This window comes from Carcharhinus amblyrhynchos, chromosome 25 (genome assembly GCF_965287045.1).
Source record: "Carcharhinus amblyrhynchos chromosome 25, sCarAmb.v2.hapA, whole genome shotgun sequence".
Taxonomy (NCBI): domain Eukaryota; kingdom Metazoa; phylum Chordata; class Chondrichthyes; order Carcharhiniformes; family Carcharhinidae; genus Carcharhinus; species Carcharhinus amblyrhynchos.
In genome coordinates, this window is record NC_137348.1 from 22,002,307 (window position 1) to 22,029,329 (window position 27,023).

The 27,023-nt window shown below is 37.8% G+C and overlaps 1 protein-coding gene across 11 annotated transcripts in view; it reads left to right on the plus strand.

Moving 5' to 3' along the window:
* dennd1a (DENN/MADD domain containing 1A) overlaps nucleotides 1-27,023 on the plus strand; it is a 547,788-nt gene that overhangs the window by 125,417 nt on the left and 395,348 nt on the right. For all 11 annotated transcript variants that reach the window (XM_080211932.1, XM_080211937.1, XM_080211934.1 and 8 more), the window contains exon 3: nucleotides 12,817-12,860. In XM_080211932.1, the coding sequence (XP_080068058.1) occupies nucleotides 12,817-12,860 (44 nt within the window). The remainder of the gene's footprint in view (nucleotides 1-12,816; nucleotides 12,861-27,023) is intronic.

A 27,023-nucleotide genomic window follows, 5' to 3' on the forward strand; every position in this document is an offset into this window, starting at 1 on the left:
TCTTCTGATGGTGGTTAGCAAGTTTCCTCATTGTTGGAGCTGAGTCTTTACATAGCATGCTGTGCACTAGCAAATTTACATTAATGCCAAATCTTTATCAACATTTATTGTTTTCACAAAAACTGGAGCTGTAACTTTTTGCTGCTCAAAAGAGGAAAAGTTTCATTTGTAAAAGTCGAAGAAACAATTACGAGGAGTTATAATTAAGTTGCAAGTTTTATATACAAGAATTATAATGCAAGTTGCTACAGATTCATTTGATTTAAATGTAAAACCACCAAAGTTATAGTCATGAGTTTTACAGCACAGAACGAGATCCTTTGACCCACTGTGTCTGCACCAGTCCTCAAGTACCTATCTGTTCTAATCCCATTTTCATAGAATCCCTCCTTACAGTGCAGGAAGAAGCCATTCAGCCCATCAAATTTGCATCGACACTCTGACAGTATCCTACCCAGGCCCCATTCCCATAACCCCACAAATTTACCCTGCTAATCCCCTTAGCTCCCACACCTCAGGACACTAAGGGGCAACTTAGAATGGCCAGTCAACCTAACCTGCATACATTTGTATGTTTCTAGCACTTAGCCTGCAGCCTTGTATGCTATGGCATTTCAAGTGCTCATCTAAATGCTTCTTAAATGTTGTGAGGCTTCCCACTTCTACTACCTTTTTTAGGCAGTTAATTCCAGATTCCTACACACTCTGGGTGAAAAAATTTTTTCTCTAATCCACTCTTAATCTCCTGTTTCTTAGCTTAAATCTATGCCCCCTGGTTATTGACCCCTTGACTAAGGGGAAAAATTTCTTCATATTTACTCTATCTACGACCCTCATAATTTTACACACCTCAGTAAGGTCTCCCCACCGCCTTCTATGCTCAAAGGAAAATAACCCCAGCCTAACCAGCCTCATCATAGATTAAACCTAGCTAAAAGGTAACATAGGTGAAAGATTTTAATAGATTTCCAATTAAAAGTCAATTAATTGCAGCAAATTCAAGTTATATTGAATCTGTTTACCCATTAGTACAAGATTATTCTAAGTTTTAAGCAAAGATAAAATTTGGCCTTTGTTATTTTGCACACAAAACCTCCAATATGCTGGACAATACTTATTGTGCTCATGTCGCTGTTCTGTATGATTCGGAGCCAAGACTGAACTCTTTTTCGAATAGAATTTGCCAAAGTCTTATTTCTAGTCTTGTTGAAATTCTGGACGTTCTTATCAGTATGTAATTTGCATTTACTTGTTACTGCATGGTTATATTGGTTCCTTATTGAGAATGGGACAGATTAAAGAAATAAAAAGAACTGAAAGAGCATTGCCCCTGCTTGTTTCACCAAATAATACAGCATAAAAATGTTCTCTAATTGCATTTGTTTTAGAATTTATATCCTGATTCCATGTGAAATGTTGCAGTATTTTTCACACCTGGAATAAAGTAAAAAAAATCTTGTTGCTCTTGAGTTGTTACTGTCATGTAAAATATCAAAATAAACTGAAAATGACTGTACAGATGATGAGGTGCACGTTATGACTTTAAAGATGTTTTATTACTCATTTCTCCCATCAATATTTTGATTTTTCTAACATCACTTCTCTGAATTAGTTGGACTGTACAAAGTTGGCTGATCCTAACTTTTTAATCAAGAGCAAAATCCATCCTTTCTAGGCTGCAGCATTAATTTTTTTCTTTGCAGTATAGGTTTAAGCAGATTAGAGGGTAAATATATGACCCTCGAGAGAAACCATGCTGTTGCTGTCTCAGTAATTGAGGTGTTATTCAGCTGCAACCTATCGGCTCCAGTGAATCCACGAGTGTTTTCTGTTCAGTTTTATCAATAATTACTTAGCCTCAATCTTGCTTCACTTCAGGAAATACTCGTGGATGATCTTGATCTTGATGAGAGGAGATTTATTTATTTTCTGTGGTTGAACACCTACCTGCAAAAGCATGTGTAAATATCCATTCCATTACAAAAATGGAAGCAGTGTGTCCCTAGCATCTTGATCCTCCAGCATTTTCATAACACTATTTAGTCTGCACTGCCCACAGCAAATAATTTAAAGTTGGCTTTTATTCTTTTCAAATATTGGTAGCTTATGTATGAATTATTAAATGTTGACTGAAATAAGTTTTTAATCCTTACCCATTGTACAAACAGTGCTTAAAAAAAGAAATATAAATGTTGTTGCAAACATTGCTATTATATGCAAAATAATTTTGGATCAAATAGGTAATTCCCTGCATTGGCTAGATTTCAAACCAGTGTATGTTTGAACAGTTCACACAGCGACATTCTGCCCAATTCACCTGAACAAGCACAGTGCTTTTAATTCTATGGGAAAGCTATTCTGTGGGACATATACACCCTGGGTTTGAACTGACCTTCGGCCCCAGCCAACTCTTGTGCTTAAATAAGACCTAAGAGAATGCACAAATGGTGTTGCAAGCCACCCTGGACCCCCCACCCCCTCCAAATTTTTAAGCTATGGATCAACAAATGCTTTCTTGTGCAGAAATTCTAGAAAGCCTACTTCAAAAACTATCTGTATGAAGAAGGTGAGCAACATCCTGTTGGAAAGCTGACATAAAAACCAAAAATGCTGGAAAGACTTGGACTATCTGTGGGGAAAGTAACAAAGCTTCAGGCCAAACATCAGAGCTCAGAACTCTGGTGCAGTAAAATGTACTACAGTGGAATCTAAGAGCCTGCCAGTGGTCCTGCAAGTTAAATTTGAGGCCCTAATCCAGTGGTCAGTTTGGAATAAAAAATGTACATTATTCTTCTAGCCATTCAACTGTTTTAGCTCAAATCCTATTTTGAAGCAGGGTTCTATTTTCGGCATGCAAGCATATAGATGACGATCAGAATTTGGCACGGAGGGCTCTTTAATAGATATTGGCCTCAGTTTTACACAATGTATGTTGTACTTGATACTTTAAGAAACAGCTTAGGAATTAATAGTTGTACAGTTCATTAGATGATGGGACTACAACCTTTACTGATGGCTGAGATTTTTTTGTTTCAAAATTTAAAGTTGAACTTTACTTATTAATGTCACAAGTAAGGCTTACATTAATACTGCAATGAAGTTACTGTGAAATATCCCTAGTCGCTACAGTCAGGTGCCTGTTCGGGTCAATGCACCTAACCAGCGCGTCTTTCAGAATGTGGGAGGAAACCAGAGGACCCGGAGGAAACCCACACAGAAAGGGGGAGAATGTGCAAACCCAACACAGACAGTGATCCAAGCTGGGAATCGAACCCAGGTTCCTGGCACTGTGAGACAGTTAACAACAATTGTGTGACAGCTTAGTGAGAGTGCTAACCACTGTGCTACCATGCTGCTCCTAACTGATTTCCCCACAAGAGTCCGGCTGTACAGTCCACAATATCCCTCCAGTATATTAGCTAAATGACCATGCTTTGAGCTTGGCCCTCTCAAGGGAGAGGAACAGCGGCAGTATGTAACTTCAATCTGCCTTCATCTTTTAGTCTCATTCATATGACCACAGTGTTATTTATACAAATAAATTTTGATCTGCGTGCACAGCTTTAGCCTACAATGGAAATCACCTATACTGCCTAGGTAAATTTGTCCTGATGTAGTTCCACCCTCTCACTATTGCTAAACCATGTAAATAGAGTCTAACTACAGATCAGCAATCTCATTGAAATAGTGACTCCTGTTTCCTGTTATATTTTGCCTTTGCTCCCCCATTTGTATTAGACTTGAATTGGCTTATCCAGTCACAGCTCATTTGTTTTAAAATTCCTACTCTCACTTGCACAGCCCTCCATAGCCACATCCTTTCTTGCCCACTGCACCCTTCTTACCCACCAAGTTATAGTGAGCATTCTACACTCTTGAGTCTCTGACCTTTTGCTTCACCAGTTGCAGCAGAGCTTTGCTCATGGGCACCTATGCTGAGTGCTTTCCCTAAACCCCTCTGCATATCTACTTTGTTACCTTCTTCAAAAGCTTCCATAAATTCTCACCCTTCTGACCACTCTCTGAACCCCTTCCTATTACTGCTTAGCTTTTTTCCTCATCAGAAGGAACAATATAAGTTTTAGCTGCTTTGGAACATGTTTAAATGTTTTAGTTACTATTTTCTAAAGTATCCAATCTGAAGTTTTGAAAATGATTTGAGGCCCTATTTTGAGTAAAGCTGAATTTAAGCAGTGCTGTTTTTGGACTAATCTGTGTTTAGTTTACATTATATTAATTAAAACTGAAACAGTATGTGTAGGAGGATGGGGAATTTTTTGTCAAAGTTACTTATAAATTGGTATCCAAGTTCTTTCCCGTTCAAGAAAATTACTGTCATCTTGTTTCGTTCCATGTTACGAGGATGATCAGAAAACCTATCTTCTGACTGATAAAGACTCTATGGAGACATCTCTGAAAGTGTAAGAAAATCTTAACAGTTTGTTAGCTATTAATGCAGATGTTTGGGCACTCATCTCTTTGGTGTAATTTTGAGGAGGTTTGTTCAAAGACAACAACGTGCATTCATTTAGTGCCTTTAACAGCACAAAAATACCCTAAGGTACTTCACAGAAACATAAGGAAAAAACTAGGGATTGAGCCAAAGTCACTACCCCAGGGATATTCAAAAACGTGGTCAAAGAGTGTTGAGGAGGAGAGGGAGGTTAAGGGAAGCAATTCCAGATCATGGGGCTACAAATAAATTTGAGAATCATTTCACATAAACAGCAGCTAAAACTTGGACTAGTTTCATGCCTCATGTATTTCATCAACAAGGCAGCCACATGGAGTAATTGTCACATATTTACCATGTGTTTACTGTTGTTTGATATGGCTGCAAACCTACACAAAGTTTGGACATAGCTCCCTCTGTTGTAGTATCATTATGTGAGAACAATCTAATCTTGAGAATGGTTAAAAAAAAACTTTAATTTACTTGTTCTGATTCAAACTCATTGCACACTGACCCATGGGGCATGCACTCTTTAAAAACATTAGATTTGGTGCACTTATGGGTAAATAACCAATGGATGCTTGACATTGATTTCTTTTCATCTTCCATGATTTTTTTCTTACAGAAATTGTTGTCCACAATGTGTTTCTCACTGTTGCAGATCAGCTGTCTTGCATTAATTTTAACCAATTGGCATTTTGTGGTTCATTGAGTAAAGTAACATAAATTTAAATACACTAAAGAATGATGCATTGTTTTCAATAATAACCATTTCCAACTGAAGATATACAAGACTTTAGAATGTTACCAGCCTATTTAAAATTCAATGAAATACACTGCTGATGTAATGTAATGCACAAAGTACAGTACTTGTAAAACCACACAGACATGCACATGGAATCCTGCCAAGCAGAAAGTTTTAAGACAGTTTGCTTAGCCACAGGGTGCCAGATTCTTACATGATCCATGCTGCTGCTGTTTGCAAGAAAAGTGTTCTGTTGCTGCTAAAGAATTGCATACAAAGCTGATTATATATTTATTCAATAAAGAATCTCTTTCAGCAGTCTTGGCTACATGAACTTCTGATTTTTTTTATGACACTTGGGTAGTTAAGTAAAAGTCAAATGTTTGGTATTCACATTGCATAACCCGTTAAAGTACATATATAAAAAACTTTTATTCTTTTAGGCCCAATCAATAGTGTTTATGTCTCATGTCAGCCAATAAAAGTGAGGTTGGCATCTTTCTACATATTCAGACAACCGTTAAAAAGATGATGTCTGACTTATGTGCGGTTTTTAATTTTGGTCTGCTGGCTTTAATTTAGTAGCACAGTTCTGAATGTGTTCAAAGAAGGGGGCGGGAATATAGACATGTGTATTGCTTTATACAGTGAAGATTTTGTTTACAAATCAAATTTATTGCTCATACCATGAATATTGATTGCATTGGGAGCTGGTACCTTATTTGTGTTTTTAGTGCAGGAAGGAGCAGCGTCAAGAATTTTTAGAACTACATTAACAGCATAACTGTCATTCTACCGGTGGGTTTCGAATCGAGGATTCTAGTGTGGTTGCCCGGTGGCCAACCACCTTCAGTAGATTACCTGAAATTACTGATCTGAAATTGTTGAACTTAATGTTGAATTTGTTAAGTGATAAAATGCCTAATCTTTCTTCCTTTAATGTTGCCTGTCTTACTGAATATATCCAGCAGTTTCTGTTTTTATTTTGGTAGATTAGTTGTCTACATGACTTGCCATGACAGTGCCCAGTGCATGTTAGAAGTTAATGGTTCAATGGTCTTGCTTTTGGAGGTTGTGATTTGTTCCTTGAGTTCATTTTCCATTTGTCAATTCTTTCAGCTTTTTATCTCCACCTTTGCTGCTTTCTGGTTGCTGTCTTGTGTAGAAGTTACAATGACTCCACTGTGTTCAAATAATATGGTGTAAGGATATTTTTTCAGTGCTCTTCTCCACATCATTGGGAGGGAGTGAAATCAGTGTTACTATGGCCTCTACAGAACAATCATTTGCCTCTCTTGCTCCCCCACAATGTTGACAAAATGTTTGCCAAACATATTTAGGTAGGTGCAGGGCTTTATGGAAGGAATCCTGTAACTGCAGTAAGAAAGTATGAGAAGAATGCCATCTGATTGTTCCAACATTGTGCACAACACCTTGTACATATACTTGAACTAAAATCGCTTTTCAGATTTATTTTCCACAATACATGATCCCAATGTTTTGTTTATTTTGTCTTGAATTGAAATGGCAGTAGTGGCTGGTCCATATAATTGTGTGAGTATCTGGCTGTGTTTAAAGGAATACCTTACTTATTGGGGAGAAACTTAATTTGAGATAATCACTTGACATCACTGTTGTGCCAATATATCACTCATACCCCTTTTCTTCCCCTCACATCTTGCCACTTAGCCTGCTTTCTATTCAGTGGAGTGTCTCTCCGTGATTTTTGTTTAATTTGATTTATTGTCACATGTATTGGTATATAGTGAAAAATGTTGTTTCTTGTGCACTATACAAAGCATAACATTCATAGAGAAAGGAGAGGGTGCAGAATGTAGTATTACAGTCATAGCCATGGTGTAGACAAAGATCAACCTAATGTGAGGTAAGTTTATTCAAAAGTCTGATAGCAAGGAAGAAGCTGTTCTTGGGTCAGTTGTTACGTGTCCCCAGACTTTTGTATCCCTTTCCCACCAAAAGAAGTTGGAAGAGAGTATGTCCGGAATGCATGGGGTCCTTAATTACGCTGGCTGCTTTTCCGAGGCAGCGGGAAATATGGACAGTGTCAATGAGTGCTATAGTATAAAAGGTTCCAAATCTGTATTGCAAGTAGAGTGGGGTTTATTTTATGCATATAAGCTATATATTCTAACTTATTTCACCGATGAGATATAAAAGAGTAGCCAGAACAACAATATGTATTCTGATCCAACTTCCTGTCTAGCTCTGAGTGAATTATGATTTAAATTGAGCATGTATCAAAATACAGATAAATCTTCTGTACAGTATTCCACACCAAAATGATACAGTTAAATACCCATTTTCCTTTCCCAACACCATATTTCATAAATGAGGAGTCTTTGAATATCATAAGAGAATGTTGAAAAACACTATTTTATATGTAACAAAAATGGGAAAGTACTGAAAATACTCAGCAGTTTAGACAGCATCTATGAAGAGAGAGAGAAGCACAGTTGCTGGCTGATGACCTTTTGTCAGAACTCATTTTTATGTTTAGCTTTCCATTCCTTTTGTGAGAAATTGTACTCCATGTCTGAGGGAGAGCTACGAGAGACACACTGAGCAGGGTTCTTTAATCGTGAAGATATATCACAGAGAGGCTCTTGTAGAGTTACATAAGGCATGTAAGATACTTGATAGAGAACGTACTGGTAAATCTGAGATTACAGCAGAACAGGGACTACAGTTTTGAGTGTTGTGAAGGACAAATTTAAGGAAATTAAGGGGCGGTACAGTAGCACAGTGGTTAACACTGCTGCCTCACAGCGCCAGAAACCCAGGTTCAATTCCTGGCTTGAGTCACTATCTGTGTGGAGTTTAATCAGTATTCTGTAAACTGAGTGTGTGTCTTTATATGCCCTGTTTGTGATCAGAACTCCCCACTCACCTGACGGAGGAGCACTCCGAAAGCTAGTGGCGTTTGCTACCAAATAAACCTGTTTGACTTTAACCTGGTGTTATGAGACTTCTTACTGTGTGGAGTTTGCACATTCTCCTCAAGTCTCCGTGGGTTTCCTTCGGATGCCCTGGTTTCCTCCCACGGTCCAAAGATGTGCAGGTTAGGTGAAGTGGCCATGCTAGATTGCCCCTTAGTGCTGGGGGAGGAGGGAGAGGAGACTAGCTAGGGTAAAATGCATGGGATTATGGGTTGGTGCCTGGGTGGGATTGTGGTCAGTGCAGACTCGATGGGCTGGATGGCCTCTTTTTGCACCATAGCATTCTGTGAACTCTATGAAAATGATGGGAAATAGATTCTTATGTTGGATATTTCTATTAATGGTGGTTGAGGCCAAGATACTTCACTCAATTAAGGTAAAAACTCTAAATGCTGCAATGGGAAAATGGTAGAGTTCTGGAAAAATGCATTCAAATTTCCATTTTCATTCTAATCTTAATGGTTTTAATTATTTCTGCAGCCATGGGTTATTTGTCTCAGCCTAGGACTACTTTGTTATATTTTGACTGGTGTGTTTATTTTATGATGCAGCCTTTGCCCAAAAGTGCAGTATCATTAATTTAACTGCCAGTTCGTGGTTTTTGCCAGGGAATTTTTTTGATTGCAAGATTGTTTTTAAATTATAGAGTTCTACCCACACTAACACACGTCTTGTGGACAGGAACAACATTGTTCAGTGGGTGAGTTGCATGCTTTCTTTTACTTCCGACACCTGTATTGCCCTACAGTTTGACCAACAGAATAAGCATTTGGTTTTGTCCTTTGTGGGAAGCTCCACCTGGTGGCTTTACTGAAAAATGGTACAGTTCAATCAAACAATCTGCTACTGTACTACAGTATGCATTAAATTAATACTTCTGCAGCTTCTTGTGCTTTTTTTTTTCAAACCTGGAGTTAAGGGAAACTAATTATTGGGATGTATGTACAAATATTTTTAATGAGTCATAGTGAAGATACTTGAAGCTATTGGGCAGTATTTAAAATGAATTCCAGTACACGGAAATGTGTCAATTTCCTGTGGGAATTGGATTTGACCAGGGACTGCCAAGTCTGAATAGTTGCGGCTTGGCAATTCTGCTTAATTTACAACTTGCACTCCTGTAGCATTCATCATGTATAGAAAGATTCCTTGGAGCGATTTCAGTGTGGTGAACAGAGAGTATAGTGAGGGAGAAAAGTGAGTGGAAGAGGGTGAGAAGGGAATGTCTAGGAGGAGGGAATAAAGATGCTTGAGTACAGGATGGCAGGTGGAAAAGCAGAGATGCTGACAAGGAGCTTCTTTACTCACAGGTAGCTTAAGGAACGATCAGTGATGGAAGTGGGGAATCCAGAAATATATAAAGACATGGAATCAAAGATCATAGAAATTGGAAGAGGCTAGGAATGGTGAGATTTTAAACTATATTTAGAAAGTAAATGCTATGTACTATATTTCACAGTTAAGTAATTAGGTAAAAGTCGATGTATTTGGCGCACTAACAATATAAAATTGTGTCTAAAGTTACTGCAAACTATGTTTTAAAACTTGTTTACCCTTTTCAAGGCATTTTAATAACAATTACTTCAAATGCACAGTAGGGAAACAGGCCATTTGGCCCAGCCAGTCCATGCTAGTGTTTATGCTTCATTCAAGCCTCCTCCCATCCTTCCTCACATAGCTCCATCAGTATAACGTACTATTCCTTTCACCTTCATCTGCCTGCCTGGATTTCCCTTAAATGCTTCGATAATATTCACTACAATTCGTCCCTCTGGTAGCAACTTCCACATTCTTATCACTGTGGGTAAAGGCGTTTCTTCCAATTTTTTAGTGACTACCTCAAATTGATGGCCTTCTATTTTCTTCCCACAGGTGGAAACGTGTTTGCTGTTTAGTTATATCAAAACTTTCATAATATTAAAGAAGTAATCTGAATTAAGTTAATGTGAATAAGTTGTTTTCTATCCAAAGGCCACTCCTTCTTTGCACCCAAAGCTTTGGAGTTCCTATGAACAGTATATATAAGTGGAATACCACTTACTTTGCAGTTTATACCTTGGCATTGGATCAATAAACAGCAAATATAAAAAAAAGACTGAGTATAGTAATGAAATTAGTGAAAATTGGCATAGTTATCCTTGTGTCTTATTATACATGCACATATATATAAATAAAATATATATAATCTGTGTACTGTGAATTAGTAGTTACGTGCACGTATAAGATACATGTCGTTCTCTACAGTGACTCATTAGGACAATGAAAATAAGTTCAACTTGCACCACAGCTAGGCTGTATGGTTGACTTGGTTGACGGTTCAGTTGTCAAGCTAGCTGTCTGCCTGCCTTTTGCTCTGATTATGGAGAGGAGTGTGTATCCTTGCTCCGAGAGCATGTTTTATGACACACAAGAAGAAACTTCTGACTTCAAATTTCCATAGTCTGAGGACTTGACTTTTCACAGCAATATTCCATTAAAATCCACACCAGTGGATCTACAGATCAAGGAAAATGCATCCAAAATAACAGTTAAATCAACAAGAAGTAAAAACAGCAGAATAAAACAATGGAAAACTGTAAATGTGAAGTGTGAGTGGAGGTGATAGTGGAATGCTCAGGGTAATTAATGTAAAATCTAGTGAACACGTTTATTTTCCTGATTATATAAACATGAAAATGAGACCTAGGCAACAGTTTTCTAGGTAGATGGATTCTGGAATAGTAACTTAAAAGTAATTTGAGAGTGATAAAATTATTACAGATATTCATTGAGCTCTGGATTCCAACAAGTATGTAAAATTCATTTTTTTACATGAAAAATCTATTAGCCAGGCTTATGTGAACCAATTATTTTTGCTTTGGAATATTAGATTGATATAGTGAATCAAAAATTTTGTAATGTGTAACCATCTTAGAATTAGATCTACTTCTTAGTTAAATATACATTTAGGCTCTTGCATATTATTTCAGTAATGTTATGCTGAACAAACCCAGACTCTCATGCAACACAATTTCAAGCCAATATTTCAATAACCCCAGTTAGAAACCTGATGCTTAAGATGTATTTCATTAAAGATCTTCTTGATTGTGGTGTCTGTGCTTTTGATGACATTGCAATAGTTTTCCAAGGAATAATATTCAAATTTATTTAAATCACAGCTCAATGGTTGCCCTACGCAGCCAAATAACCTAACACACATTATTGTGACTAGTTAGGTGGAGTCAGATTAATCAGTAGTTACAACTTACTATCAATGAACTTGTGAAGTGAGTTCATATTGTCTGTTAATTCTAGTTTTTCTACTGTTGAGCCATCAAAACCTCTGATTTGTTCGTAATCTTTACAGTTTTTTAAATGGATATTTTTGTCATATCAAGTTTCAATGTTTGCATAGAATAAAGCCTAAAGGGTTAAAGATATGTTCACCAAAATCAATAATGTTCGCAACTCAGGAAATCAAATCATTATGTGGATCAACTTTGTCTGAATTGACTTGCTCGACTGTTTTTTTCCCATTTACCTAGCAGCTACAGTCCTCTAGGGATACCAGAGCATGAATTGAGCGCAAATTACATAAAGTTGCTGGCATCAGTATTAGTACTCTGTTACGTACAAGCATACATCCTATGGCTGGAGGACGTGCTTTGCCTATACATTCTGCAGGAGACTTCTGAACTAATTTTACTCTAGAATTTTTAAAACTTTTTTTTTAAAAACCTGTATTTGTTTTAATACTTTTTTTTGACTCGGGAGTAGGGAGAATTTTCTTTGTTGTTGTTGCAAGATTGAATCAATATGCTACTGATCATTGTTTTTACTGTGTAATGCTGTTTCATCTGGATCAGCAGTTAATTCTAATTTTGTCTCAATTAACTGCATTCATGTAATTGAGGCTAATAGAACTACATGACAATCCCCTGCCAATATACTACATTTCATAATCTAATGACAGCACAGATCTGACAAAACAAGTTGAAGCGTATGTTTTATGAAATATTTTCTGTCACTTAGTGTTCTGTATGTACAGCATTCCTTTTTTTCCCTCCTTAAATCTTTGATACTGTTGTCATGCATGCTGACAAAGGTTCAGCACTGTTCTAATTAGCCTCAAGGAACTGTTTGGAATCAGGGATTTTTTGGAAGAATTCCACGCATTAAATTGACCCTTCTGCATGTCCCCCTATTATTCATAAGTTGATCTCTGATAACACTGTGCATGCTCTGCTGGATGCTGGTAGCAGAACATCAGTAGCTGGCAGAGATGTAGCCTAAATTTGGGACATTTATCTTATTATGCTCTGTAGTCAGCCAAACTAGGTAGCTAATAAAATCACAATCAAAGCAGGCTCTCTGGAATTTGAAAGACCTTCTGATATTCTGGCAACACATCTAGATGACAATTTGCAGCTTGTAGGAGGTTAAGGTAGAAAACTGTCTTGAAGCTAAAGGGTGCGCCAAATATTCTCCTTTTTTCCTAACTGGAGGAGGGAAAAGGGGAAAGCCTTGAACAGTTCTCACTGGCCCTAATCAACATAACAGCCTCAGCTGCCCCTTGGATCCCCTGCCAGGTCCCTATCATCTTCTGATCAAATATTAATGTGTGATACTCTGCTTGCTCGCTAATCCAAAGCCAATTAATATTATCTGTCAATTATTTACAGATCCTGAGGTGCGGAGGCAATTCCCCGAGGACTACAGCGACCAGGTTTGGAATGCGTAATTAACTTTTTTTAACATGGCAAAATTTATTTCAGAGTCACTCAAGATATCACTGCTGTTCAGTTTAATGAAGGAGACAAATGAATTTTTTTGGGGAAGAGATGGGGGTGATAATTAAGAGCCACTGATGAAGATGATGATGACATTGACAGTTTGAAAAGATATACAGTAGTAGGCAAAATTCATAACTCAGCATGGTAATTTTTCAAAGCAATTCTGTGAAGTAAACCCTAAGCTAACAAATATGAACAACAGATGAAATGTGCTATTTTAAATTTTCTTTGTCCCTGTTATCTGGCAAATAGCTGTTTAAATGACAAATTGAAAGTTCAAATAAAAGAGCATCAGTGACATGTGATGCAAACAATGCCTCTGTGAAATTTATGAAGTCCTAATGCATGATTGTACGTCTTGCAGTAAAACAGTTTCTCGGACCAGTTCTCTTCATGGCAGTTCTGAAAAAATGCAGTTTATTGTATACATTATTCTGTTATGACACATGTACAAATATGCTAGTTTATTATAGAATGTTACCAAAGTAAATTATCTTTGAAACATAATATATGACAAATCTTTCCATTTATTTTTCTCTTCCTCCCCGAAGCTCCAAGGCTAAGCGCAGACTGTGGATCTGTTCTGTGTTAGGATATTTTCGTGATGACTGCTAGGAGGCGTGTAAGACCCGCTTGTGTTTCTTGCTCTTTGATCCGCCACTGTCCTTGTAGCAATGACTTGAACTTGACTCGGTGCCTTCTTTTCATAGAATGGGTGAGACCTGATCATTGTCCCGTGTCTGGATCAATGTCCTGTATTTTAAACACTTGTTCCTAATTAATTTTATTATGGATATTGAAAACAGTAAATAACTTCTGAATGCAAGGCTATCACCCAACAATCCCCTTCATCCCCAATCAAATAATTTTGATCTTTTTGATGAAGTTCTGTAAGTGCCGACAGATCTATGGCACCTATGTGAAGTGGCCATCTTTAAGGTGTGAGACAAGAGAGATTGAGAGGGGACATGAATCGAAGGCTGTCCTCCAGTGTACCCTGTTCAGTAGGATTTAGTCCTAGCTTTGAACAGAAAACGCTATTGCGAATAGTTTAGATGAACTAATTGAGCACAAAATGGAATTGGATTTTGGACTTTTCTAGTGTGTGAGGCTCCTGTTATAACAAGTGGTGTGCTTTTCCATTTAACTTTTAGAATATGGGACCATTTTAAGCAATGAGACAGTATTTGAGATAACCAAGGGGCTTAAAAGATGGAACTTGAAAAAATTAATATCAGCAGGGAAAAGTTATTGGAGAAACTTGGACTAAAATCCAATAAATCCCCAGGACCTGATGGCTCCTGTCTGAGAGTTCTGAAAGAGAGAACTGCAAAGATGGTGGATATGCTGATTATGATTTTCCAAATTCTCAGATTCTAGAGCGATTCCAGCAGATTTAAAGTTCACAAATGTAACACCATTATTCAGGAAAGGAGTGAGATACGAAATAAGGTGCTACAGCCTGGTTGACCTAACAATCGTCAGGATACTACTGGAATCTATTATTAAGGAGGCATTCACAATGCACTAAGAAAAAAAAAATTATGATCAGACAAAGCATGGCTTTACAAAAGGGAAAGCATGTTTGACAAATGTATTAGTTTGTTGAAGCTGTAACCATTAGGGTAGATAAAAGAGAACCAGTAGATGTAACATGCATAGATTTTTGAAGGCGGTCAAATAGATGCCACTCAAAAGGTTAATTAAAATAAGGATTGTTTGAGTTGTGGTAATATATTAATATGGATTGAGGATTGGCTAATGGCAATGAAGCAGAGAGTAACGATAAATAGTTTATAGGCTGTGGCGAGTAAAGTGCTGCAAGGATCAGGGCTAGGACTTTGAGCTGTTGGCTAAGATCGAGTGTAGTATGGACATGCTGTGCTTGGTTGAAATCATTTGAAGCAATTTTTAAAAGCGGCATCTCAGCCTTTTGGCTGAGATGCAAATGAGATCAAGACTTGGAGGAGGAACTACGCCTACTCCAATCAACTTGGATCATGAAGATCAAGCCCAAGACAGGAGGTGAGAGCCTTGTCTTGTCAGCTTGGATCGGGAATGTATCAACTTGTTGAGACTCTGAATTGGACTTGATTGGATTGAATTGGAATAAAAACAAAAAAAAATCTACATTAATAATGTAAACAAAGAGACAGAGAGTAATGTACCCAAGTTTCCTGATGATACAAAGCAAGGTGCATCGGAAAGCTGTGGGGAAGACATGAAGTGGTTGCAAAATTGTAAACAAAGCAAAATGTTGCAGATCAAAAATACAAGTGGAAAACACTAGAAATACTCAGCAGGTTACACATCAGTGGCGAGAAACAGAGTTACCATTTCAGGTCAGTGACTCTTACTTACCTTCATTGCTTTCTGTTCCCTATCTTGCAAAGAGATATCGACAGGTTGAGTGATTGGGAAATATGGTGGCAGATAGAGTATAATGTAAAAATATAAAAGTAGAATTTTTTTGAAATTTGAATTCAGTAGAAATCCAGAATTAAAAATCTAATGACAATCGCTGCTGATTGTCGTAAAACCCCAGCATTCTCTAATGCCTTTTAGGGAAGGAAATCTGCTGTCCTTACTTGGTCCCACAGCAATGTGGCTGACTCTTAAATGACCACTGAAATGGAGGGCAGTTAGGAATGGGCAACAAATACTAGCCCAGCCAGCAACATCCACATCTTGTAAATGATTTTTAAAAAAGGCAACGAGGCTGGCGGAGCGCTATGGTCCACACCTTCTATTTCTTGTGTTCTTAATTGTAGCTTTTGTTCTCCCAAAAGATCTTATTTTGTTCCCAGTTTTTGGCTCTTACGGTTGTATATAACATATTCAGCTAAATTTTGCTGCAGTCATAGTGTCTGTCTGCTAAAGTCAATAACGTAAATATTAGTCAACATAAAGCAGTAATCGAACAACGGCCTGCTTTCAAAGAAGTGCTAGTTCGGGCACAGTCAAGATATATTCCATTGAAAGTGAAAGGTAGGGCCAACAAATTCAGAGTCCGTGGATGACAACAGAAATAGAAATGAAGATAAAGAAGAAAAAGTGGGCCGATGTCACACGTCCAGTACAAAATACAGTTGAGAGTGAGGTTGAATATCGAAAGTTCAGAGGCAAGGAGAGGTGAAAAACCAAATAAGAGAAATAAAGATAGGAGTACGTTATGAGGCTTGCAGTTAACACAATGGTGAGACTCAAAATCTTCTGTAGGCATATAAATAGTAAAAGGTTGGTCAAAGGAGGGGTAGGGAAACTGAGAGCTAAAAACAGATTTACAAAGTAGTAAGAGAATACCCAGGAAGATGTTACCCAGGGCAAGAACATTAAAAGTGTTTGTAGTTGAGGAGGAGGAACTATTGGATAGACTTTCTGTATTTAAAGCTGATAAGGCACCAGGATCGGATGAGATACATCAAGGATACAGAGGGAAACGAGAGTGGAATTTGCATAGGCACTGGGCATAATTTTTCAATCTTTCTTAGTCTTAGGAGTGGTGCTGGAGAATTGTAATATTTTGTACAAGAAAGGGTGTGTAAATAAGCCTGGCAACTAAGGCCAGTCATTTTAACTTTGGTGATGGGGAAACTTCAAGAAACAATAACTGGAGACAAAATTAATAGACATGTGGTGTCAACTAAGGAAAGCTAGCTTGGGTTCCTTGATGGAAAACCATGTTTAACTAACTGGTTAGAGTTTTGAAGAGAATTCAGTGAGCACTGATGAGGGAAATGTTCTTGATATGCTGTACATTTGATACTGTGCTGCATAACAGACTTGTGAGCAAAGTTCCAGCTCAGAGAATACATGAGAAGGTAGCAGCATGGATACAAGATTGGCTGAGTGACACAAAACAGCAAGTGGTGCTGAAGGATGTTTTTCAGGCTGGAGCAAGGTTTATAGTGGAGCTCCCTAGCATTGGGAGCCTTGTTTCTCCTAATATGAATGCGTTAGACCTTGGTCTACAAGGGCACAATTTCAAAATTTGCAGATTATACGATACTTGGAAGCAGCGTAATCTGTGACAAGTACGGTGTGGAACTTCAAAGGATATAAAAGGACACCAAAGGATAATTGGCGGAATGGACGGACAGAGGAAGTTCAATGCAGAGAAATGTTGGGTGAATCATTTTGGTGGGAAAAACATAGAGGAACAATATAAAGTAAATGCTGCAGCTGTAAAGTGGTACAGGGGCAGAGAAACATGCTTGTATATGCACCTGAGCTATTCAAGATGGCAGGACAGGTTTAGAGAGCAGTTAAAGAGTTCAGTATCCTAGGCTTTATAAATTGAGTAGAAGAGCATGAGGGCTATGTTCATCTTGAGTGGGATGCTGGTTTTGCCTCAACTTCAATATCCAATTCTGGGTGCCACTCTTTTGGAACAATGTGAAGGTATTGGAGGGAGTGCAGGAAGAATTCATGAGAATGGTTCCAGAGATGAGTCACTTCTATTATAAAAATAGACTGGAGAAATTAGGACTCTCTTTCTTGGAGAAGAGACAGTCGAGAGGAGGTTTGATCAAGGTGCTCAAAATCATGAGCACTCTGGACAGAGTCGGTCAGGAGAAACTTTCCTCACTGATAAAAGGATCGAGAGTGAGAAGGCATAGATTTTAAGTAATTGGCAAAGGTGAAGCAAAAAAACTTTTTCAAACATCAGCCAGTGAAGGTCAGTTGCAGCATTTGAAAGAGAAGGGTTATGAGGAGAAGGCAAGAGAATGACATTAAATGAATTGTTCATTGGAAAGCCGATGCAGACATGATGGGCCAAGTGGCCTCCTTTTGCTCTGGAACAGTTCTGTGATTCTTTTTTCACCTTTAACAAGCCTTTCATAAGAATCCCAATAATTGTGAACTTTCAAAAGCAATCTTCATTTTTACAATTTGACAAGTTAAAAATGAGCAGCTCTTTGTAGTTTCTCCCATGGAGCTTGGCACCAACAATAAAATTTTCCCATCAGTACCATAGTATTACATTATCAAAAATAATGACTGCATGGGAGTAATTTCTCATCTGGGGGTTTAGACAGTTGTTTTAAACTCCTTGAGCTTTTTCGACCTTATGATGTCATTTGAAGCTCTCGATGTGATTGCTGGCCTGTAAATCATCTTGGATGCATATAGGTCTTTATTAATAAGAAAATCTGGAAGATGCTGCCTATTTCTTAAAAAAAAGCCCCATTACTGTTTTCTTTGTATTTTTGGTGTCTACACAAAGAACCACTATTTAATATCTTTCTGAATTAATGGACATATAATATGCACCCACCATAATGAAGATGCATAGCACAATTGCCATTTAAGCCTTGTTCCTTTGTACAAATGTTTGGTGTAGTTTTGCACTTAATTGGAAAATGGTGGCCTTTTTGTCAGCAAGAAGAGTCTATTTGGTGGTTTGTCTGGTAGAAGCAAACATTACACTGACTCAGTCTTGTAACTGCCAAAAGAAAAATGATCTTTTTGAATGTATTGCTTGAAAAGAAGACTACCGAATCTGAATGTGTCTTCTTGTTTGTGGGTAAAATAAATTTTAGATGTACTATAGTCACTGCAGTGGATCAGAGGCTTTTGTTGGTGCTGTTACTACCAGTGAAATTTTATTCCTGAAGGTCTTTATACTACTGCGGGGGACTCTGTCACAAATTATTGTGGCTCGATCCTTTAGAAACAGAAAAAGCATGTTACTTCGGCATCTGTGACTGACTAATGATGGCCAGGCTTTTGGCTTCCCTTGAGCCACAAAGCTATTGCTGCCTTTAGAGAGGAAAAAGCATAAGAAGAAAGGGGAGGGATGAAAGGGAGTCACAAATCTGTGGCCTCGGAGATGTATGACTGCTAGGCTGGTTGTCTGCGTGGTATGATAATCCATTTTGATCTCCTCAGTCTTAATTGTCTGCTAAAGACAAATGGGCAGTAAAAGTTCATCAGTTTCATCTTTGCTTCTCATTTATGGGCAGAATAAATGAGCCATCACTACAGAAGAAACCTTTCTTTTTGACACGGAAGTAATGCAGACCTGATGTGTTATTAAAAGTCTTTCTCCCTCATTATTTCAGACTCTTAGTGCTGATAGATCTCAGTGTTTCATGAAAAATGTAATCTGAAATGTAAATAAGCTGTTTGATACAAAGGGATGATGTAACAAATGAGTTTTCCACATTGTAGGAGCCTTGCTTATAATTATTTACAGAGCGGAATCTATTCCCTCATTTGTGTGTGTATATTTATGGCAGTTGACTTTATGATGTGTGATAGTTAAATACAAAACTTACAGCTGCTGTCTTATTTGGGGAAATAGAATAGTTTGGCACAGTATAATGATTTTAAAATTGATTTTGAAACAAAATTGCACTCCTAAAAAAAAAATGGAGAAAAGTTGATGGGTTACATGGCATCAGTTGTTTTTGAAACTTCACCTGCTGAATGGAATTTTCAATTGTGGAAGGTGCAAAGGAAAACAGATTTTAATGTGCAAGTTGATATTATTTTTAAAAATGTAACATTGTTAAGATCTGAATGGTGGGAATGATGGCCTGAACAGGTGTTCGATCTTTTATTAAACTAGGGGTCACAATCATTATGATAAAGTGTATTATTAATTATGTATCATTTATTATCTATATTCCTATTTATAACAGTGCCTTTTTTTAAATAGTCCACGAGCATTATTAGTTGTAATTTCTTATAATGTACCCCATCAATTGATTAACTGTGTTTCCCCATAAAGGATGACATTTGCATTGCAGTAAGTGATCCATAGTTTTCAGCGGGCTGTCAGGAAAATAAAAGTCTCATTCTGAGCTTGCAAAAAGTCATTGAAGCCAAATCACTCACCCAAAGGATGCAAAATAAAAACATTGAAATGCTTTCCTTAAGTGTTTCAGCAGGTAAATGGATCATATGGTCTATCATTCAGCCTCACAGATACAAATTCCAGGTTTAATTCTCTGGTGTGTGCTGAGTTAGTTGATCCTGGCTGGAGCTTTATAATTGGATTTTAGTTCTGGGGCTCATTTTCTCTTCTGTCCCGTTAGCTCAACAAGAGTGTACATTTATAAGTTGCTTTGAATGTGGCAAAAACATTTCCAGTTGCTTCACAGGTCAAGGTTGGGACCCCTACATAAAGAGGAGGGGAATTCGGGAAGCGATTGAAATTGTATTTAAGGAAGTACATTTTAAAGAGGCTTATCCACATGGATACAGCAAAGAGAGGGAGTTTTGGGTAATAACTGAAAGTTCTTGCTTGTTCTAGTTATTGCTTTTGATTCCAGTAGTTGTTATTGAGAGGTAATGTGTGTGTGGAAAGATGAATATGCAGTTAGACTCAGCTGTGATGCCTTTGTAGAGTAGCACACTGCTCTTGGTTAAAACTTGCATCTGAAAAAAGCTCACTGACTTTGGGAGTATAGGTGAAGACAGAGTACAGTACAGCAATGAGATAGAGGATTAGCCACGATCATGTTGAATTGTGGAGCATGCTCAAAGGGCCGAATGGCCTGATGCTGCTCCTATTTTCTGTATTTCTGAAATGTGGCTGAATTTTTTGTGCACTTAATATTTTCACTTTAAATTGGTTCTCAGTCAGAACCTGATAATTAACAATTTGCTTAATTCAATTAATTCTTCCCTCTGTCTGAGAATATTATAGTAAACAAAATACATTTTGGATGTTAAAGAGAAAAATGACATGCATCAGCATGAGGCATGACAAGCAGATAGCCAGTAAAGTAACATTTTTACAGTGAACCCTAATAAATGCAGTTCTATTGAGGGTTGGGGGCAAAGGGGTGGTAAAGGGTGGGGGTGAATGAATAGGAGGAGAATCAATCCAGTACGTTAACCCATTTATTATACATGAATGGAATAGCATTTGTATTTATGATAAAATTGCTGCCTGATTAATGAAATTCTGAATATAAATATTTGGTTTTATACACTATATGAAGTAGTGGGCTGTGATTTCTAGTTCAGTGGCAAGTAGGTTGTAAAGCATTCCTACTTTGTATGTTGTCTCAAGATTGCAGTTACACTTCTTCGGGTACGGGGTGATGGGAATTGAAGTGACAGGGAATGCACAAAATTCAGGTTCAGCTGTGACTATGGAAGGTTTAAACATGACAGTTCTTTTTGCAGACACTAGTAAGAGTGCTTATTAGCCAGTTCTGGAATGGAACTTGCTGTTTTCATCAAGCTATCCAGTTGCCAATTTTCAAGTAGTTAATGATTGAATTAGTTGAATTGGAGCAGTTAAATGAAATACCATATGCTCATAGCATATTCAGAATCAAATCTGGGCTTTTTAGGAGAATGGTTATAGGCAAGAATATTATTTGCTCTCACAAGGAATTCTCCTCTAAATTGCACATTCCATTGTTTCCTGAATCACCGGAAATAAACTTCAATGGGGACATGCGACGCCAGAATTAACAACTTGCATTTTTCACGTTTTAGGTAAAAGTCTCTTTTTTTTTAATATGAGGACATGAGGAATGACTTGATTTCAATAACACAATTCAATTGTTAGAAAAAAAATCAATGATATATTAAATGAAACACAAAGGTGATGGAACTAAAAATGAAATAAGCATAATCAAAAAACAAGAAGAATTTGTAAAATTGGCAAAACTTATGATAACATGAAAGGAATAACTTGGTTCCCATGAGTAAATTGCTGGAATAATTTACTCAGGCTAAATTTTCGAGCAGTCAAATTTGTTTTTGTGCTAAATGCCAAATAAGTGTAAGGTGGCTGATATATATTGTAGTTGATTCTTGTCAGCCAGTAAACCCAATCCTCAGGCTGCTGGCACATTCAGGGAAACACAACTCTCCCTGAGGCAAGCTACTTTTGCATGCTTTCAGCCCAACCACTGTGACGCTGAAAATGTTGTAGTATTGAAGTTATTGAAACAGGAATTGTTTTGTGATTGTAGTTTTATCCATGAATCACACATTAAATATCTAAAATGCCATTTACATGAAAAAGAAACATCTTAACGGTGTTCACTTTGTAATATCCTTTTGATTTTCTTTCCTCATTTCACTTTGACTCACCTATCATATTAATTATTTGAAGTTTCAAATACCTTTCTTTTCCTCACCATCCCCAACATGACAGAGCCGGGATGAACAAACTTAACAGATTAATACAGAGACATTTCCAGTCACCTTTTCTGTTGTGAGCCTACTTTTCTGTTCTAGTACTAGTTTTATCTTGACATTTTCCTAGCCCTTTCCTCTCATTAATTTCCAAGCATAAATTATTAATAATAGAGAGAAATCAAAGGAGACCGAGATGGTGTGCTTTTCTACTTCAACAGCAAAAACATGACTTGTTAGGTGAGTGAACATTTTTCAAATTTCTGCTGAACATTTTAGAATAGTTTTAGTAGCATGTTTTTTACAGCAACAATGATAGCTTGCACTTACTCGATGGTTTTAATGTACTTAGATTATTTCAAAAATGGGATAGGAAAGGGATAAGTTGTGGAGACCAAATAGCCAGAATCGGGGAGATGATTTGAAGTCATGCTTCAAGAGATGGGTATTGAGGAGACTATTGAAAGCGGAGGGAGACGTAGTAAGGCAGAAAATTCCAGCATTTAGGGCTGGAATTTCTGTTTTCTCAGCTTCCAATCATGAAGTGGAAGGATGGGGTAATGCACAATTGACTTCAGTTGGAAGAGTGGATGCTATAGTCTGAGAAGTAGGACTTGAGAAATTTGCAGAGGTAACGTAAGTGAAGCCATGAGAGGATTTAGAAATAATAATGTATCGGTGCAGGATACGATGTTGGTTGCAGAATATTATATCAGTTGGATTTTGTGCAGGAGCGGTTGATAAAGAGGAAAGGCTAGCCAAAGTTGAAGAAGTCTAAAACTTACTGTCCATAAAAGTGTATTGGAAGTTTTAGCACTACTGGAGATGAGCAGAGGCAGGTGAGCAGTGTTATCAGTAATCACCTGGAAAGACTCAATTCAAGGTAACATTGATGTGAATGGGAGAGCACTTTGGGTTTGGTAATATTGACAAATTTCAGTGCAGTGAAAAAAAAACTTTAATGTCACTAACAACACTTAAAAACATACAGGTTTTTGCCTTTTGTACCAACCTGTTGATTGCTAAGTAACAACTTCTGAGTAACGTGTCTGACAACATGCAGTTCGCTTGCTGCACTTGTTTCGGTACAAATCACAATTCATCTAGGAACTCAGGTCAATGGGGGGCTGCTGTCAGAAATGATGGCCTTTTTAAAATATTGGACCTCCCAAATAAAAAGCAGGAAGGCCACTAAGTCTGGCAGGATGGCTGTACTACAACAGCTTGAGTGAATGTTTGGTCAGAGCTTGGGATTTAGACTGTAAACAATTGCTGGAACTGACATCTGAGCTGGACTTTGATCCACAATGTGAGGCTTGAGGCAGCAACCAATTTGTGGGTTGATTTTGCTTTACCACACTTGCGTTCTCACTCACCACCTGCATAATTAGATTTGAAAAGTTTGCAGCCTACAAGCTATGGATCTGTACCTGATGTGAATTGTCATGAGTTTTTTTAATGTTGTATTGAGCTTGCAATGTTTTTGCTGTTGACGTCAGATCATCATCAGCAGTTCTGTAAGTTAATCCAAATCCTTCTGTCCAAACCACATTGGTTCTGCCTGAGCTATCACCTATTCTGAGCTCTATCCTTAACCAAGATTTTTAATGAATAAATTTGCATTTTGAGAGGAGGTGTGTACCTTGAAAAGCCATCTTTCTTTTAAACCAGCAGGACTTGTTGCAGTTGTTTTGCTTATTGAGCTCCACAATATCAACATAACAAATAATCATACCTTTGAAAAATTATTAATGAACAACTGCATAGCTACTTCTGTTAATTCAGTTTCCACAGAACGTCGGACTTCTTCCTGCCGTTTCCCTTGATGGTGGTATTAGCACTTTGCGTGAGCAATTAGCTCTATGTTTAGAATTGCAAAAATAGAAGAATGTTAAACTTGGTCATAATGGTTTTCAGCTGTTTGCTTGGATTTGCTTTAGTAAGGCTTGGCATTTGTATGGTGTTAATGTATCACTTCTCAGCAGCTGGGTGACCTGCACCTAGACCTCTGTCTATGATGTTTGAAACTGTTTGCTAAAAGATTAGCCATGCCTTCCAGTTCTCTCTTCACTGGAAAATTTGTCCAGGATCTTCCGAGATGGATTTGACTACAATGAGGAAATAACTGCATATCACTTTGAGCATCATAACAATAGGAAATAAGCAAAAAATACATATTTTCTTGCACTTTCATGATCTCAATGTGCAGTCAATGATGAACTTTATCTATCGTAGAATTATAGAATTGCTAGAGCACAGGAGGCCATCCTCTCCCTATAGCCCGACAATTTTTTTTTTCTCTTCAGGTGCTTATCCAATTCTCTTTTGCAAGCAATGATCGAATTTTCCCTGATCACATTCAGACAGGATCAGGAATGCACTAATCACTCGCTGCATAAACATTCATCGCCTGTTGGTTCTTTTGCTAATCACCTGTGCCCTCTGTTTCTCTGCCTTCCACCAATGGGAGCAGTTTGTTTTCTTTATTCATTGAGGGGATCTGAGCATTGCTGGTAGGGTCAGCATTTATTGCCCATCCCTAAGTGCCCTTGAACTGAATTGCTTGCTAGATCATTTCCAAGGGCAGCTAAGCATCAACCACATGTCACATGTACACCAGACCAGGTAAGGATGGCAGATTTCTTTCCTTAAAAGACATTAGTGAACCAGTTGGGATTTTAAGACGATCAATAGTGGTTTCATGATCATCATTAGATTTTTAAATCCAGATTCTTTATTGAGCCCAAATTTCACCATGGATTGAGGTGGGATTTGAACCCGAGTTCCCAAAGCAGTACCCTGGGTCTCTGGGATACCAGTCTAGTGACAGTACCAATACATCACGACATCCCTCTAAGTTTCTTCCTATCTATTTTATCTTGATCCCTCATGGCATAACTATAAGGTTCAAGGCATAACTATAAAGTTCATGGTGGGAGATATAGGAGGGATGTCCGAGGTATGTTCTTTACTCAGAGTAGTTGGGGTGTGGAATGGACTGCCTGCTGTGATAGTGGAGTGGGACACCAGGAACTTTCAAGTGGTTATTGGACAGGCATGTGGAGCACACCAGAATTATAGGCAGTGGGATAGCCTGATCTTGGTTCTGGACTAAGCTCGGCACAACATCGAGGGCTGAAGGGCCTGTACTGTTCTATATTCTAAGATTTTGAACATCTTCATAAAATCTTCTTCTCAGTTCTCTTCTCTAAAGAGAACAACACCAACTTCTCCAATCTAACCAGAAAACAGAAGTTCCTCATCTCTGGAATCATTTCTGCACCCTCTCCAAAGCTTTCACATACAATCTGAAGTACAGTACCCAGAATTGGAAACAATGCATAAGCTGTGACAGAACTATTATTTTATAAAAGTTCATCTGAACTTTCTTGCTTTCCTACTGTATGCTTCTATTTGTAAAGCCAAGGATACTGTAGAACTATTTAGCCAATTTCTCAATCTGCCCTGCCACCTTCAATGATTTCTGCACATATACCCCCAAATCTCTTTGTTCTGGCATGCCCTTTAGAATTGTACCTTTATTTTGCCATTTGTTTTTCTTACCAAAAGGTATCACTTCACACTTTCCTGCAGTAAATTTCATCTACTATTCTGCCTATTTAAGATGCGCAAAATCATATGTCTGCCAATTTGTCTATGTCCTTCTGAAGTTCTACATTATACTTCTCACAGTTCACATTGCTTTCAAGTTTCATATCATATGTAAATTTTGAAATTGTACTCTGTGCACCAAGGTTTAGGTCATTAATGTATATAGTTAAAAGCAAGGGGCCCTGTACTGAATCCTGGGGAACTCTACTACAAATCTTCCTTTAGACTGTAAGAACATCCAATAACTACTATCCGCTGTTTCTTGTCACCCAGCTAATATTGTATTGATGTTTGCTATTCTCCCTTTTATTCCATGAGCTGTAACTTTGTTCATCTGCTGGAGGAAGTGGTAGAAACAGATTCTATAACAAGGTTCAAGAGGCATCTGGATAGATACATGAATATGCAGAGAATAGAGGGATATGGACCATGTAGAGGCAAGAAAATATTAGATGAGAGACACATCTGGGTCGGCACAGACTTGATGGGCCGAAGGGCCTGTTCCTGTGCTGTACTATTGTTTGTTCTTTGTTCTAGCCTGTACTGCGGTACTATATCCAATGCATTTTACAAGTCCACCTGCACCACATGAACATCATTACCCTCATCAACCCTGTCTATTAACCCTTCATTAAAAACTCTCGAAAATTATTTAAACATAGTTTTCCCTTAAACTCATACCGCCTTTCTTTAACACACACTTGCCCGTGTGCCTATTAATTTTGTCCCCGTTTATTGTTTCCGTAAATTTCCCCACCATCAAAGTTAAACTTACTGGCCTGTCGTTGCTGTTCTCATCTATACACTGTTATTTGTATGAGGAAGAACAGCTAAAGTCAATATAGATTTCTTTGTGATCAACACTGGGAAATTAATGGGAACACAGAAACTAAATCAATTTTTTTTGCCTCAGTTATCACAGTGGAGGACACTAGAACCATCGTAATACTAACAGGTAATGTAGAGGCAATTGAAAACGATAAACTTGAAACAATTACCATTATTTGGGAAAACATACTGAGCAAACTCTTGGGATTAAAAGAAGGCAAATCTGCAGTTCCTGATGGCTTACACCCTATGGTGTTAAAGGAAGTAGCAGAGAAATAGTGGAGACATTGGTTACAGTATTCTAAAATTTGTTGGATTCTGGAGAGGACTGCACATAAACAAATCATCAGATGACCCTGTCAATCACTACTCAGAAATCCCAAGGGAACTTAAGTAAACAAAAGCCCATTAACTCAACATAACCACTTGCTAGCTGAAAATGAGTAATTATCCTGCTTTTCCAGCATCTGACTGTATATAGAATAAAGCTGAATTTTTAAACGTTCCCTTTCAACATAATATGTACTCTCAATTGCACTGCTTTCATC